The sequence below is a fragment of the Cryptomeria japonica genome, chromosome 4, assembly GCF_030272615.1.
Source record: "Cryptomeria japonica chromosome 4, Sugi_1.0, whole genome shotgun sequence".
Classification (NCBI taxonomy): domain Eukaryota; kingdom Viridiplantae; phylum Streptophyta; class Pinopsida; order Cupressales; family Cupressaceae; genus Cryptomeria; species Cryptomeria japonica.
This window is the reverse complement of record NC_081408.1, coordinates 363297700-363314399: the sequence shown is the minus strand read 5'-3', so window position 1 is coordinate 363314399 and position 16700 is coordinate 363297700. Positions and strand designations below refer to the sequence as shown.

Here is a 16700-nt window from a genome sequence, read left to right as displayed (position 1 = left end):
TGTCGTACCTGTAGCGTGGTCGAAGAACCTCTCCCTAATAGCATCCCTGTATACCGTACGATGCCTCATGTACGATGTTCATACGGTTTTCATGCATGTCGTACGATGTCTCATGTGCCATATCCACCATACGGTTTCACCGTTCACCATACAACGTACCCTTTTCTCTATGTAATTTATGTCGTACGCTGTACGGATCAAATGAATGGATTACGCCGTATGGAATGGTTGGATGAGCTACGACATACGGGTTGATTGAACTATGTATGTCGTACGGGTGAGCTACGTTGTACGGAATGGTGCTCTGTCGTACACCGTAAGAACTCCTCGCCTTGACGTACGGAATGGTGCTCCGCGCCTGTGTTTCGATCATACTTGTTGACTGTACAATATACGGTATTTCTGCTTCTTCACCTGCACCGTACGGATTCAACTTCTCCTGTGGCTGGATGGGAATGTTCCTTCCCTCTCTCGATTTTGTCCTACTGTCAAGTCTGCTTCCCCGACTCTCCCTTGACCATACGGATCTCCAGCACTCCGCTTCTCTAGTTTGTACAATGTAGCTGGGGTTCTTAGCTTCGTGTGGCAACCTCATCACATCGACACAACCTGGATCCTCAAGAGCCAACTTGCTCTTGTCTGCTCTGAACCGTACGGCTGAATTGCTTTCGGCTGATGTGAACCGTTTAGCGTATAGTATTAACTTCTTCGGGGCATCACCACCAGGCTCTACAGCATCCAATTCCAAATCCTCACCCTGTGAATCTTCTACGTACACCTTAGATACTTCCCCATTCCCACTCAGCGGCCTCTGTTCATACGGTACAGGCTCACTTGGTAACTGTTCGTACAGCCCAGACACACCAACGTCGGATGTGCACAGATGAATATCGTACGACGGACTTTATACTTCCTCAATTTGGCCAATTTGTAGCATGTTACAATCGGGGTGGGAAACTTCATAATCCTCCATCTACCAGCAGAATAATCCATTAAGAGAACTTGTCTCATCTTCAGAGCAATCTTCTAGTTTGAGCACCCCTTCATCGTTGGGTTTACAGGGTGGGGTCGAGGGGCAGCGCCTTCGCCGCCAACACCAAATTACAACCTTAAAACCTACACGGAACTCCATGGTGTGCATCAATTTTTTGCTTTTTTAAGACGTCAAGAACAAGGCCAAAGAAGTCAAAATTCTAATCAAGGTGCATTCTCCCGTACAGGAATTGTGTTTTCTGACTCGTTCTTTCGTACGGACTTGTGCTTCTCTCTTGGTTGTACGATGCATAGGTGTGTGGCTTGAGACTCCCTTCATCCAACTCAAAGCTGATGCCTTCAATTTTTTGATATATTGCTTCCTTGACCACACGGTATTTCTCCTGTGGTCCGTACAGATTTCTCTTGGTTGTCGTACGACCTCTGCCTTTGGTTGTCGTACCTGGAGCGTGGTCGAACGACCTCTCCCTGATTGCCTCCTTGTATACCGTACGATGCCTCATGTACAATGTCCATACGGCTTTCATGCATGTGGTATGATGTCTCATGTGCCATATCCGCCGTATGGTTTCATCGTACACCATACCCTTTTCTCTATGTAATTTATGTCGTACACTGTACGGATCAAATGAATGGACTGCGCCGTACGGAATGGTTGGATGAGCTACGCCGTATGGGTTGATTCAACTAGGTACGTCGTACGAGTGAGCTATGCCGTACGGAATGGTGCTCTGTCGTTCACCGTACGAACTCCTCGCCTTGTCGTACAGAATGGTGCTTCGCGCCTGCATTTCGACCGTACTTGTTGATCGTACAATGTATGGTATTTCTGCTTCTTCACCTGCACTGTACGGATTCAACTTCTCCTGGATTCATCCAAATCAGGTTGATTCGGATTGTTCTCAGCCATGAGCTGACAAAGCCCCTTACCACGAACTAACTTGGTAGGTCTTATTTCCAGATCATATTCTTGGATTTTAGCAATCCAATTTCCTCGCTTTGTACCAAAATCTTGTTGTGATAGAATAGACTTGACTGAAGTATCAGCAACAAGGACAATGGTATGAGAATTTAGAATATAGAAACGAAAATACTTGACTACCTTTACGACAGCATAAGCATTCTTCTCAATAGAAGAATATTTGAGCTCATGAAACTTCAAGGGGCAGCTCATAAAAGCAATAGGAGATTCAATCCCCTCTGAATTTTTCTGCATTAAAATAGCAGACATGGTATGCTCAGATGCATAACTGTACATAATGAAATCTTTTGTGTAATCAGGACATACTAACACTGGAGCGTGAGCAATTGCATATCAGGACATACTAACACTGGAGCGTGAGCAATTGCATCCTTAATTTCTTCGAAAGCAGCCCTCCCATCAGCATTCCAATGGAAAGCAGCTTTTCCTTTCATCATATCAACAATATGACGAGTTTTCTCTGCAAAATCAAGAATGAATCTTCGGAGGAAATTAACTTTCCCTAAGAAAGAATGTACTGCGGTTTTGCTTGATGGCAAAGGAAGATCCTGAATAGATTTCACTCTTTCTGAATCAATCTTAATCCCTTCTTTGGATACAACATGACCGAGAAGTTTCCCTTCAGTCACTCCAAAAACTTATTTCTTTGGATTAAGAGAAACACCATGTTTGCGGCATCTTTCGAGCACATCTTGTAAATGAAAAAGATGATTCTCGCGGTCCTTAAAAAAGGCAGTGAGATCATCAAGATATACTACAATATACCTTCCAATAATACCACGGAAAGCTAGATCCATAGCACGTTGAAAAGTAGCACCGGCATTAATCAATCCAAACGGCATTCTGTGGTAGGCAAAAGTACCCCATGGAGTTGTGAACGTCGTCTTGTGTCGATCAGGTTCACTAACCTCAATCTGGTTATAACCCGAGAATCCATCCAGCATAGATAACATCTCAGCCCCTGTCACTGTTTGCAATACTTGATCCATGATAGGTAAAGGATAATTATCCTTTAGTGACAATTGATTGAGATTCCTGAAATCCACACAGATACGTATCTCTCCATTTTTTTTACGCACGGGAACTATATTTGCTACCCACGTTGAATGATGAATAGGAAAAATAATTCGTGCATCCAACATTTTCTGAACTTCAGAGAAAATAGTACCTGAGATCTTAGGATTGTATTGGCGTTGTTTCTGTCTGAAAGGAACTACATCAAGCTTGAGAGGTATTTCATGCTGCAACTCTTTTGGACGGAAAGACTTCAAATCATCATAGGAATAAGCCAAGACATCACAATATTGGCTCAGAAGCTGAATGAACTGCTCTTTTTCTTCAGGAGTGCAATTATTGCCAATGTTGACAAACTTAGGATCTTCCTCGAAACCAATGTTATACTTATCATAACCAGGGAGAGATCTAACACTTCCTTGTTGCTTCTTTTTAATTAAAACAATCATGCTTATCAAAAAGTTTCTCCAAAGAAACTAACCCTTTAGGAATTTTGTTTCCCTTTAATTGAAGAATATCACCTTCTAGTATAGACGAGCTATCTGACGTTGACTCTAGAGAAGAGGAAGAAGAATTACTCCCCTCAAAATATAAATTGTTGAAGCCATCTTCTGACTGCAAGAAATTGTTGATCTGCTTGTCATCATTGAAAATCTGCCAATGATCCCAATTATCAGGTACATTGGGTCTGCAGATTAACTTGATAAGATATTTATCTTGGTTGAAATCAAGATGGGGAATCAATAAAGTAGCCGAAATTGCAAGAGAATCAGCTCTTTCATTGTACTGTCGAGGAACAACTGAGATGCTAAAAGCATCAAAATTTTCAGTATTTTCCCACACCAAATTGCGGTAAAGCTTGAGCCTGTCATTCCTGGTTTGATATATATTTCTGACTTGACAAACCACCAATTCCGCATCAGCTTGAGCATGAAGATTTTTAATTCCTCTTTTCAAAGCGACATTCATTCCCAACAAAAGAGCTTCATATTCAACTATATTGTTAGTATTGGCAAATTGCAGTTTGAAAGAATAAGGAAAAATTTCTCCATTGGGAGACATCAGGACAACTCCGGTTCCAGATCCATTGATAGCGCAGCTACCATCAAACTCAAGAGTCCAAACGTCATTTGAACTATTGTCCTCATTGGAGTGACTAGTACTACCTTCATCCGAAACGGATGCATTATGAGAAGAAAAATGATCGTCTTCTTCCATAGGGGAGAATGAGCTTTCGCTTTCCTCCTCTATAGGAGAAGACTGAAATTCTTCTACTTGAGTATGCATTTGAGCATTTTCATCAGCAACAAGTGATGACCCTTCTTCAACCAAGACAAATGAATCAGAAGATTCTACTTCTGATTGCTGACACTCTTCATCATCTACAAACCTTTCACTTGCCGACAGTAGTGAAATATCAGAATTACTAGAAGGCCAATCTTCAGCAAACTCTGAGATTTCATCTATGTGAAGAAAATAATTTCTAAAACCAGCAGATTCGAAAAGAATCTAGGCATGGGAATCATTGGCCATGCCCATTGGATTTGACCACTATGTATTTAGTCTCTCTTTCAGGAACCAATTTCTGCACTATACCTTTGATAGGTATTCTTGCTTCGGTCATATCCATGTTGAGTTCACCTCCAACATCCTTACAGAAATTACAGCCAAGTAGCATTCCGTATGATGCAGGAAAATCAGCTACTAACACTGTCATCTTTATTTTCTTTTCCGGAAAAACTGCGAATGCAAATTGAGCATCTTTGATTTGCCCAATGAGAGGAACTTGTTTATATTCCATGGAATAACAATGACCAAAAGTTTTGGTCAAGGTCAGCCCCAAAGCTTCAGCAACTTTTGGAGGCATAACATTATCAGAAGCACCAGAATCCAAGACACAATTGCTCAACTGAAAACCATTGATTAGCAAGGAAATATAAAAAGGTTCTATTTTTCCTTGAGTAGTGGATGGGATGGTCACCAAATGATTCGGCAAACTTTTGGGTTCTTGAGGGGTAACATTTTCAAGTATAGGACAAGTTTCCTTACTTTTAACAAAATTAGCTAACCTATCAAATTGATCAGGATTAGCTTGTAGGTACTCAACTTCGGACATTTGGATCTTGGTCTTCCTAGCATGATCAATAATATCAAAAGCTTGGAATGAGCCAGCTAGGGGAAGAATGAATATTATCCGATTGTGGTTTGGGGTTAGGCATACTAGGCTTGGGATCAATAGAACAAACAAGAGGATTGTTGTTACTTACTTGACTTTTTGCTGCGTCCTTTGGAATGTAGGGCAGCGGTGTTCCTCTTTCGGCAATAGTAACAGGTGGTTGTAAATCACTTGCAACTTTTGCAGCTTCATCTTGTTGAGCCAACCAAGTCTGAGATCTTGTCATTACAACAAATGCTTGACTATGAGTCCTTTCGGCAACAACAGAGTCATCGTAGTGCATATAACGTATAGTAGAGTCGCCAGTCACATCTTCTTCTTCTCCTTGTTGAGGAAGAGCAACATCATTAGACTGGTAATCAAAATAAAAAGACTCATTTTGATCTGTCTCATAATAGCCAACTGCTGCATTTGAAGGTGGTGGTTCAAGCGCAAGCCTCTCAGGAGGCGGTGGTAACTTGGGTTGATTCTTAGCAGCATAACTGGCAGCAGTATTAGGATATGTCCGTCTTGGGATATCCTTGTCTGGTGCAGGATAGGAATTATGAGATACTTGCTTCTTTAGAGCAAGAAGTTCATTTGCTAATTTCTGCACCATTGGATCGGTAGAACCAGAAAACGAACCCTCCATATGTGAACCTCCTTTGCACCGATTAGAATCCTTTTTAATTTTACCAGCTAGGATCAAATCATCTTCAATTTCAGTAGCCATTGATTGAACAACTTCTAAATCAGTGGGAGATGCTCGCCTTAAGAAGAAACTGACCTCGGGCAACTGAGTATTAATGAAAAAGCACTTGAGATTCCCAGGAGTAGGTTTAGAATTGATAGGAATTCTATTTGCTAATTTATTGAACTTAGCAATGAATTCACGCATGCCTTCATGGGTATCCTTCTTCATTTGCGTCAACTGGGCCAGCAATGCGTGTTCATCTTCTACAGGCTTGAAACGTTCCTCGAACTTGTCTCTTAACGAGTTCCAAGAAACAATCGAACCAACAGTAAGATTGAAAAACCAATCGGCTGCAATACCTTGAAGAGTCTCTATGGACAAACGGACAGCAAAATCTTGATGTTCAACTCTAAGAACACCACATGCCATATAGAAAGATTTGACATGTTCATCGGGATGCTGCTTTCCATCTCCATAGAACTTGGGAAGATTTTTACGGGAACCTTGAGGTAGTGGATGAAGAGGTGGCGTTAAGGCCAAAGGACCAAAAGCAACTCCCCACTGACCGAGAGGAGGAGGTGGAGGTGGATTAGCCATACTAGATAACGAAGATATCAATGGTTTGAAAAAGAAAGAGGAATTTTCACTTGGGATAGACCTCTTTTTCTTCGAAGCAGGATAACTTGTGGTTCGTGAAAGGGAGGATGTACTAGTGAGCAAATGGAATCTAGCTCGTTCAGCAGGAGATATTTCTTCAGAATGTTCACCTCTCCTCCGACGAACGTAAACACGCAAACTTTCCAGCTTAGAGAAATAAAGGTATTTCCAAGCTCTTCTTTAAAATCAGCAACACACTAGTCTTCAAACGAAAGTGTGAGGCTTCCGAATGCGTCCGTGTCCCAAAGAATCTGTTGGCCAAACAAAATTATACCAGAGATCTTTAAGACAAAAATAACAAAGTACTTCAAATCTCTCTTTCCCCAGCAGAGTCGCCAAAAAACTGTTGGTTGAAAATTTTGTACACTCGTGAAAGCAAACAAAATTGTGGCTTCAACCACAATGTGTGAGTATGAAACTCTCCTAATTAAGGGAACGCTCCCCCTATCTATCTAAAATTGAAATAAAAACAAGATGGGACAGCAGTCTTCCTTCTTTCTTCAAGGAAGCCTATATCCTTTTCTCTCCTTAGAAAAGTGATAGCAAGAAAATGTATAATAATGGTAACAACTTCAAATGAAAACGAGAGAAAAGAAATGAAGTTTCTTGAAAGCTCAAAGACTCCTGTCACTTCCTTCGGGACGGGACAGCAATATCAAGCTCAAAGACTTGACAATTGGAAGTCCTATCTACCCTTTGCTATACTAAATTTTACAACGAATAAAAGACAACAACTCAAAGACTGGAATAATCTATTCTTTCAACACAAAGACAAGAACTAATGCAAGCTCAAAGACTTGCTGCTATTTCTTATCAACAATAATTTTTCCTCAAGAATAGACGCAGCTCAAAGACTTGCTGCTCCTTCTAGAGATTTTCCTATATTAATTAATCTTCTCTACTTGCTGCTCCTTCTAGAGATTTTCCTATATTAATTAATCTTCTCTACTTGCAGCTCAAAGACTTCAAATCAGATTAGACTAAGCTCCTTTAGAAACACTTTGCATGGAAGAAATAAAAAGATTCAAACTCAAACATGTAGCTCAAAGACTCAAAACTTGAGTAATCCTTCTTTATTATTCTTCAAAACTTTCAATTCACATACATAAGCTCAAAGACTTCTTGCTGTAAATTTGGCAGAGTTTTTGCTTGCTTTCGCCAAAAGATAAAAATTACAATGGACCCTCTTTATTTATAGGAGAGGATCCTTGAGAAAAAGGTGGGAGGATCCTAACTAACTTGAGAAATTCCCTCAACCACCAAGACCTATTCAACAACTAATTATGACTTATTCAAGGTTACAAGTCCTATTCCAAATTGACTTGTAACCTGCCTACTTGTTATTACAAAAATGCAAGTAATGACAACTTGTAGTTACAAAAATGTTTTTACAAGTAAACTTGTCGAAAGGGAAACTACAATTCTGAAATTACAATTTTGAATTTACAACCAAGTGTTAAAAACACTTAAGTTGCACCTCTTAAAGACATGAACAATTCGAACTTACGAATAACTTTCTTCAATTCATCAGGATCTAGTTCATGAGTGTTCATAGCCACCACCCTAGTCTTTACGATGGCATCATGGCATTGGCATAGCATGGAGTTGCCCTTTTCCAACACAGATCGGATTTCTTGCAACTCAGTTTGATACTTAATCAATATTTGAATGGAAGCGGCTGAAAATTGTTCACTTCTCCATTCATCATGAATCTTGAATTGCAGATCTGCAAGAACTTCTTCCTCGGGCAGCAACTCATCATTCTGATTTAGAATGTCGCAGGATGCCTTTTTATAGTGGGAGGTAACATCTCGAAAGACTGCTTCACGCAACTTTAAGGTCTCATCAATTTCTTCAATGAGTGATCTGAGAACAAGGGATTTATTCTCCAGAAGTTCCTCATATTCAATGTACATGACTCTGGAAGGAATTACATCATGCACCTGAAGAACGCTCAACTATTGTTGAGGCATCTTTCGCTAGGAAACTAAATTTCTCTCAACATTCTCCAAATTTTGTTTGAAAGCACCCAAGATTTGATTCAACTTATCTTCAATGATTTCCAATTTAACCATTGTTTCAAATACTTGTCTTATGACTTGTGAACATAAGTCATGCAATTGATCAACCCAGGTGTCTAAGGCTTGAACCTTTTGAGCGGCTCTCACGACACCTTGGATTGCTTCACTAGCACTGGAAGAAACAGGTACTTGGCCTTCTCCATTTGAAGGTTGAGTAATACTTTGGATGGCTGCCATGAGTTTTTGATTCTCTACTTCCAACTGATCTTTCTTGGCCAAAACTTCATCATACCGCTGTACCAATGTAGCCACTGTTTGCTGAGCATCATGTTTGACAACCTCATGAGTCTGCTTACCCAGTTTCACTTTTGTGATCCAATAATCAGCTGCTTGCATTTCTTCAACTTTGATTTCAAAAATTGGACTATAGGTCGGCGAAGGATTACACTAGATCCGACAATACCATCCCCCTTCCTTGACAGTACATGGCATAATTAAAGGACCCAACGGTTGCCGAGAGGTACACAACCGTCAACCAACCAACACATAACCACCCGAGACTGACAACCCACTCAATACAATTAATTAATACCTTGTCGGATAATAAATATTATCAAACATAACAATAGGCAATTTATGTCGACAACAATATCCCCCTCAAGATCCGCATCTCTCCAATCTTGTCTCAACTGCCTCTGCATCTCCCGAAAAATGGGTTCTCATTCCCTACGAGGGGCTTTTGTTCTTTGGGGAAATGTCGGCATCAACGGTCGAGAATATGAGCGTTGTGTTAGACCTTCCCGTGACGGAATTATCGCCATATCCATTGTGTTCCCCATTTGTTCTACCCTCTGCCAATTTTTGCAACATCTCTTCCATGAGTTTTTTTCGTTTTTCTCCTTTGACCATAGTTTCGTTGAGCTCAGCTTGACTTCTGGCTAGCTCCCTCAACAATGTCGTGATTTCAGCATCGGGATCCCCCATTCTATCTAGAGAACGGTATCTCCTTCTAGTGTATACTTTGAGCTCGCTCTACATCCACTACCCGACACGCTGGCAAAATTACAAGCTCTGATACCACTGTAATGTCCCGATGGCTCTCCCAACCATACGGCACACCCAACTCTCACCCCACATAGTGGCTGATAACATAGCATACGGTGTGATGTGCTGATCCATACAATTTCATACGGTGACTATGCCAACAGGCCTGTACGATGGCTACACTCCACCCATACGGTGAGAGGATCCAATACTTCACCCATACAGTGACTATGTCTCACCCGTACAGTGAAGTCTTACTTGCACCTCTGTACGGTGTATCCGTACAATTACTACTCCCGACCACGGGTATCACTATGCGCGAATGATTCTACAAAGTCTTGCGTACAACAGTCTTCAGGGAACACTTTCAAATTTGACGCAATATACTCTTCAGATATATATATTTATATTAGTTTAGTGCACCAGAAATGAAAGCTCTGGGAACATGTATTTCATCAAGAACTCAATGACACATGTGATTCAAATGAAAGCATTACAGATTTGGACCACGAGCAGAATAGGGTGAGGAGGTACTCCAACCGAATCTGCAAATACAAAATAGGGAGGATCTTGCACCTCTGAAATTGCAACAAAACAAAACTCCAACTGGAATTTGCAAATACAAAGAAAACATCAAAATTCACCATACGTACAATAACGCCAAACTCAGCCTTATAAATGGGCTCCGGGAAGTTTCCCGAAGGGTTACAAACGGGCCGACACCAAAAAGTTTATAACTAACTAATTAATAAAAAGGGCCCGAAAGATATTATTCAGTACGGGGCCGTACAATAAATTATTTAAATTGACTATTTAATTATATCGAGGACATTACAGAATTTGGATTAGATTGATAAGTAAATGAAATGCTCGACCAATCTTAAATAGACATTTTATCTTGAGTCATGACCCTTGGTTGTTCCCCTAAGAGGCCGACCTTTCATTTACTTCTTCTGCAACGTTTTCAAATTCCAAGGGAAGACGACCTAATTTCTCTCTTTTCAAATTTGAATTTGAAATTAAAACGTTTTCCTTTCAAAATGCCGACTTGTGTTTGGTTGTATTAGCGCCAACCAAGCATCAAACAACGTTGTCTTGTCACCCTAGGTCGCAAATTCCTTGGGGTCAAGGAAAATGACAAGTGGGTATTTCACAAGACTTTGAATCCACCATCACTATAGGAGGCAATCAAGAGGTTTATGTCATCAAGAACTTCAATTGCTAAAAGTGGATTTCAAACAAAGACTCTTCCCTTGAATAACCCTTTTCAAAGGGGCTTTAATCAGCCTAAAAATATTTCATCTAGAAAGGAAGAAGATGCAAAAAATGTTCTCAAAGGGATGAAATAATAGTGAAAAAGTACATTTATTTTACAAGTTTTTGGGATGCGGAAAATCGAATTGTAGAATTTTTAGATCCTATATTAAAATGATTGAGGCTAGTTGATAGACTCCCATGGGCTATTTGTACGATGCCATGGATAGGGCACAAGTACATGTCATTCTAAGATAACCGATAGGAGATGGTATCAACAAATGCACTTCCCTCTTCATGCCATTGGACACTATCAAAACCCAATGTTGTTCCATAGCCTATCATTTAAAGATGATTTTGAGGTCGCAAAGGGCCTACTCATGTGAATGGATAAAATGTTCTTGCACCAAAAAAGTTCTAAGGCAATTATGGCAAAGTTGTCAATGTACAAGTAGGCAAGCATTATTTTGTCTAGTTGTCATGCATGGCAAGAGGACTCCCAAACTAAAAAAGCTCTATAAACTTTGGATAGTGTCCCTATATTGTGGACATGTTCATTAAAGGATTTAATCTTTTAGTATATCTTACAAGATATCATCTCAAAACAATTTGTGTTTTTCAACACAATGACGTGATTTTTTGGCTAAGAAAAGCAAAAAATTGGATGGCAAGACACATTTAAGCCAGCCATGTAGTTCATTTGTTTGCAAGTGTACTTGGAATGTTTTGAACACGTACATTCTAAAAAATGCAACAACAAACGAAGACATGGTGTTGGTTCACCACAACCACTACTTGAAGTCAAAGAAAGCTCAAGTTTAGAGTCCTAAAATACTAGCAATCATAATCATGATTGTAATCACTATGCTTTGCAAGTGATGATGTCCTTAACAATGATGATTATGCTGTCCTTAAGAAGTACAACTATGATAGTGAAATGGTTGAACATCTTAGGAGGGGTTTTGACCCAAGAGCTTCATCATCAAGACCTAGAATCCTTTAGTGTAGCTCTCTTTGTAGCAGCAAGAAACAGTGGCCATGTATGATTTTTTGGGAACTTTGTACTTCATTTTTAGATTGAATTTGTACAAAATAAATTGTAATTGAAATTTTGAGAACTATTAGCATCTAGTTATTATTTATGCATTATGCAATGTAATGTAATTGGAAAGATGAAGATAAATGACAAAAATCTGTATTCTGCAATCAATGAGTTGAACTCTCAATTTTTGCTCCAAGTATCTCTATGCTATTGAAATAGCTTTAAATTTCAAAATCAACAAATTTTCTCCATTTTCTTAAGTGGTTTTACCTGTTTACAAATCCAGTTATTTCCCATTTGGATCCAGTTTTCTTTAAATCTTACACTTTTGGTTTGCTGATTTTTCCCAAAAGATTTTTGCTTCCATGGTTACAAACTCATAATAATAGACTCTATAAGTTATTACTCTTTAGAGACAACTACACACATTTTGGCCATTTTGGTCTGTTCCACACAAGGAGATTCTACATGAATATCAAATAGCCATTTACCTTTACTCACAAATACTATGATGGATATGCAAATTATACCTACAATACTAATAGGATGTCATCAGCACATGGTGAATATAACCATCATGGACTATCTGCATATAATTTATTTCTTTCTACCACTTATAGATTTTAATGATATTTTTTGTAGGATTTTCATGAGTATTCCAAACAATGTGCACAATGAATCAACCAGATGAATGCATACCTATTTTACTTCCAATAAGCTCTGAGCAAAGGCAATCTGCAATGTACAGAAGATAATGTGCATCAATACGTGCGTACTCAACCATTAGATCTGGTAAAGGACGAAGTCGCCAATCTGCACGCTGTAATAAATGAAAAAATATTATCTAAAAAGTAAGTAAAATTCAAAACACTCACTTCTCATAAACTCGAGGAATTTCCAAATCATGAAAAATCCAAGGAAAACATCTTTCCCTTGAACTCATTGTTAGGTGATGCAATTTAAATGTTCACAACAAAAAGCACTCAAGTGAGAATTTAATTGATTAGGCTATGCATAAGCAAGATCTTGAATAGATTGATGCTGCGAATCTTTCAGGACAGAATCCTTAAAGGCTCAGATTAAAGAAGTTGTTAATTGTCCAAGTCTTAGGGGTATTTCAGATAGTGGTTTGTTCAAACGATCTTGTTAACTTGTTGGTAAATTAGCTAGAATAAAAAATACAGTAGAGGTAACAAACCAAAAAATAAAATTTTATTATTGTCTGCAAGTTACCAGAAGAGGTTAATGATACCAGTGTGTCCAGAACTTAGAAACTACAACAGATTAATCCTAACACTGAATCAATACATACCAATGTGTATCCAAAAGATTTGAGGTACAAATCTCAATGTTTTTGTACCCATATAGTGAGTTTGTTTTGGACACTGTGCTATCTCAACTGTTTCTTTAACCCTAGTGCATTACTAGCAATGGCTAACTAATATACTAAACATGAGTACTTTGGTGTGGGTCATGTTGTGCTGTGCACACCCTCCCCGTCTCCGACAGGGACCCCCCTTTTTGCCCTGCTAACATGAGAAAGAGAGAGAGCCCTCAAAGACCCCTCACGAGCATGAGCAAAGGGGTTGTAGCATTAAACCTATGTGTTTAAGAAGGATATAAACTGACGAAGTGAAATAAAAACAAAGCATAAGCTGAAATACAGATCTAACCTCAGTGTTTTAACCACATTCCCTAAGCCTTGCCAAATTCAGTACTGTTCCTAAGCAAGTTCAGAGTTTTCCAAACTATTGGCATTCCTTTTGGCTGGAAAACACCGAAGTTATGACCGAAGTTGATCAAACCTGAGTAAAGTTTCGAGTTTTTTGAACTTTTTGCTTGAAAATCCCTTGGAAAATGCCGAAGAAAAGGCCGAGTTTCTCCAAGGCATAAAGATTTTGGTGTTTTCTAAACTTTGGGTCGGAAAATGCCGAGGTAAAGGCCGAAGTTTAGGCCGAGTTTCAAGTATGACTGTCCAAGCCTCAGTAGGAGTGAAGCATTGTTTCAATGACCCTTCTAATGTCGAGGTAAAGGCCAAACTTGCTTGGTTTGTGCCAACATTTGATGATGTTCTTAATAATCCTTCAAAGGCCGAGTCTTCATTCCTAAGTTTGCTTCTTAAGGTTAGATTTTGCAATCACAAAGGTGGGATTGAAGGCTTCAAGGGCCTTTCCTAGACCAAACTAAGTAACATTATGAGAGTGTTCATAGAAGCTCAAATCAGGGAAAGTCTTCACTCCCAAGGTGCCTCTCTCATTCATCCCAAGCTTATGAATTTCATCACTTTCTCAAGGCTCAAGGACCTGTTAATGTGTGTTTTATGCACATACGAACACAGAATATCAATACAATAAAATACCAAAGTATTTTACCCTCTCTTGAACAAAATCACTGTGTATGCTAAGATTGTGAGAAGATCATATGGCGATTCCAAGGTTTCTATGGTCAGTTCTTGACATATGGGTAACTCAATGGCTTGATGTGATAATGTTGTTTTCACTTGGGGACTTACACAATTGTTCGGATCAACTTTTGAATGTGGAATGGGTTATGCCAATAACTTAGGATTTTACAATGAAGCTCTTCATCTAATCTAACAAAGATTTCTAAAAAAAGCACAAAACGGATAGGGTTTAGGAATTTATATTCTAAAGCCTAGAATGCAAGAAAAAGGGTGAATGATTCAATGGAATCCGACTAGGCAAGGTTTCAAGATCAATCGAACAATTTGACACAAGCTTAGTGCAATCATCTAAGGTGTATTTCATGGATGTTAAAATTATTACAATCAAACATTGATACCATTCAAAGCAATGCATAACAATGGACGTATAACAATTGAAGTTAAGCTCATATAAAATTCCAGTTGACCACGCAAGGCACACTTACAATCAGCAAAAGGCTATTGGTATAAACTAAATGGATTCCACACAAATGCATTCAACAAATTCCTTCATTCAATCTAAGATACTTGAAAGCAAATTCTAATCTATCTTGGAGGCAATGAGAAAACCACAAATGCATACAACACAAACAAAAATCACCATCAATGGAACAATGACTTGTATTTAAATCTGCAGCATATAACCGACAATTCGCAAAAATCTCTCTTACAAACGAGAGGCAATGGGGTTTATATAGAGCCTCAAAAGAAATGAATAGCCAAGATTCATTCAAAATCAAGGGCCAAGATCATGCCAACACAACCCTAAAGTTGCCCTAATTAGCGTTTACATTAAAAAATGGAGCCAACAACGTATGGCACAATGGAATGACACTTAATCATCAAGTGAGAATCTTCTAAAAGAATTTGGCCTGCTTTCCTCTCTCTCACAGCATATTCCCGAAATCTAACCAATATTGAATCTAACTCCTCCATGGTAATGTTAGGCAAACATCCTGTTGCACATCAATCACATCCAACACATCGAAACAAGTACCCAAAGTATTCTCCCAATCTGGCATAAGCTTCTGCGAATTATCAGCATGGATCAACAAGGAAACTAAATCATCAATCCGATTCTTCTTCAAAGAATCCAACTAGTTGAAGTACATGAACATCATCTTGTCTCTCAATTCTTCAAAGTGTAGACCGTCGGAATCACTGACATCTACCCCCAACAACTCTTCAATAGATGTAAGGATCTTCGATTGTATCTCCTGAATCGATCCTTCCATCTCTACACAATCCTCCATGCATGTTCATAAGTGGATTTCCACATGGCCAATCAACAATACCAACAATGGAAATCATATCTATCTCCATCATGCACAACTCCCTCCTGAATCAATGTGGACATCAGAATTCTCTTCAACACCCTGCGACGGGGAATGGTCTTCTCCTGAATAGGTAGGAATTCATCCCAAACTCCCTCCAAATACTGTATCCTGAATATGAGTCTCGTTGTCCTATCAAATGCCTAGACAAACTAAATAAAAAAGTCATTTGCCTGCTTCTTCACATTTTCAATCCATTTTCCCAACTCTGCAAGTGTATCTCTTGCTGCCTCGTGATCAAAATGAAGTCTGCAATCAACTGCAATAGGGAAGACAAAGATGGGATCTTCACATCTCATCCCTGCAATATACTCCTTAAGTTTGATATTCTCTTCCCTGTACATTTCTTTCTTCAAAATTTCCCTATCCATCCTTGCACTGATTACCCGAACTATATCATTGAGTTCTTGGAACTCTTGTGTCTTTGTAGTCCATCCAAGTGCAATCGAAGTGATTTAGAAATCCATAGGAATAGCAGCATCTCTAGCCACATCACGAATTGGGACAGCCACCTGTGCAATCTGTATTCCTGTTTCATCTCTAGCTATATTTAAAAGTATCTTCGCCTTCTTAGGTTCTTTCTCCTTGTTGCTTCTGGCTAAGTAGTCATCAATATTATCAATAGGTTGGGCCTCTACCATCTTCTTACTTTTCTCCATGCTCTTCATCAACCAATCAAGAACGATGGACATTTCCATCCCATCATCAAGATACATCTCCTGATCAAGTCCTCTTAATGTTGAGATAACATCATCATCATCCTCCTTGTCCTTAGTCAAATCAAAAACATTGTTACCCAAGCTAACCTCTAATAGGACAGTAGGAGATCTTGGCTGATCATCATCTTCATTAGGTGGTGCGGATTGAGCTGTAGCATGCAACTCATGAATATTCTCTAGTAAAATCACCGTGCTGGAACATTGTTCAAATTCTTTGTTCTGTTCTGGCATGTCAATCTCCTTGATTGATGAGGAACTAAGGGGAGACAAAGGAGTGCTAGGTTTTTTTCCTCTTCTTTGACGACTCACTAACTATCTCCTTCCCCTTCGTCTTGGATTCGTCGGGAA

At 39.2% G+C, this 16700-nt stretch overlaps 1 protein-coding gene across 5 annotated transcripts in view; it reads right to left on the bottom strand.

Annotated features, from left to right (window-relative positions):
• LOC131040988 (protein RRP6-like 3) overlaps positions 1-16700 on the bottom strand; it is a 337570-nt gene that overhangs the window by 137323 nt on the left and 183547 nt on the right. For all 5 annotated transcript variants that reach the window (XM_057973966.2, XM_057973963.2, XM_057973965.2 and 2 more), the window contains one exon: positions 12556-12676. In XM_057973966.2, the coding sequence (XP_057829949.2) occupies positions 12556-12676 (121 nt within the window). The remainder of the gene's footprint in view (positions 1-12555; positions 12677-16700) is intronic.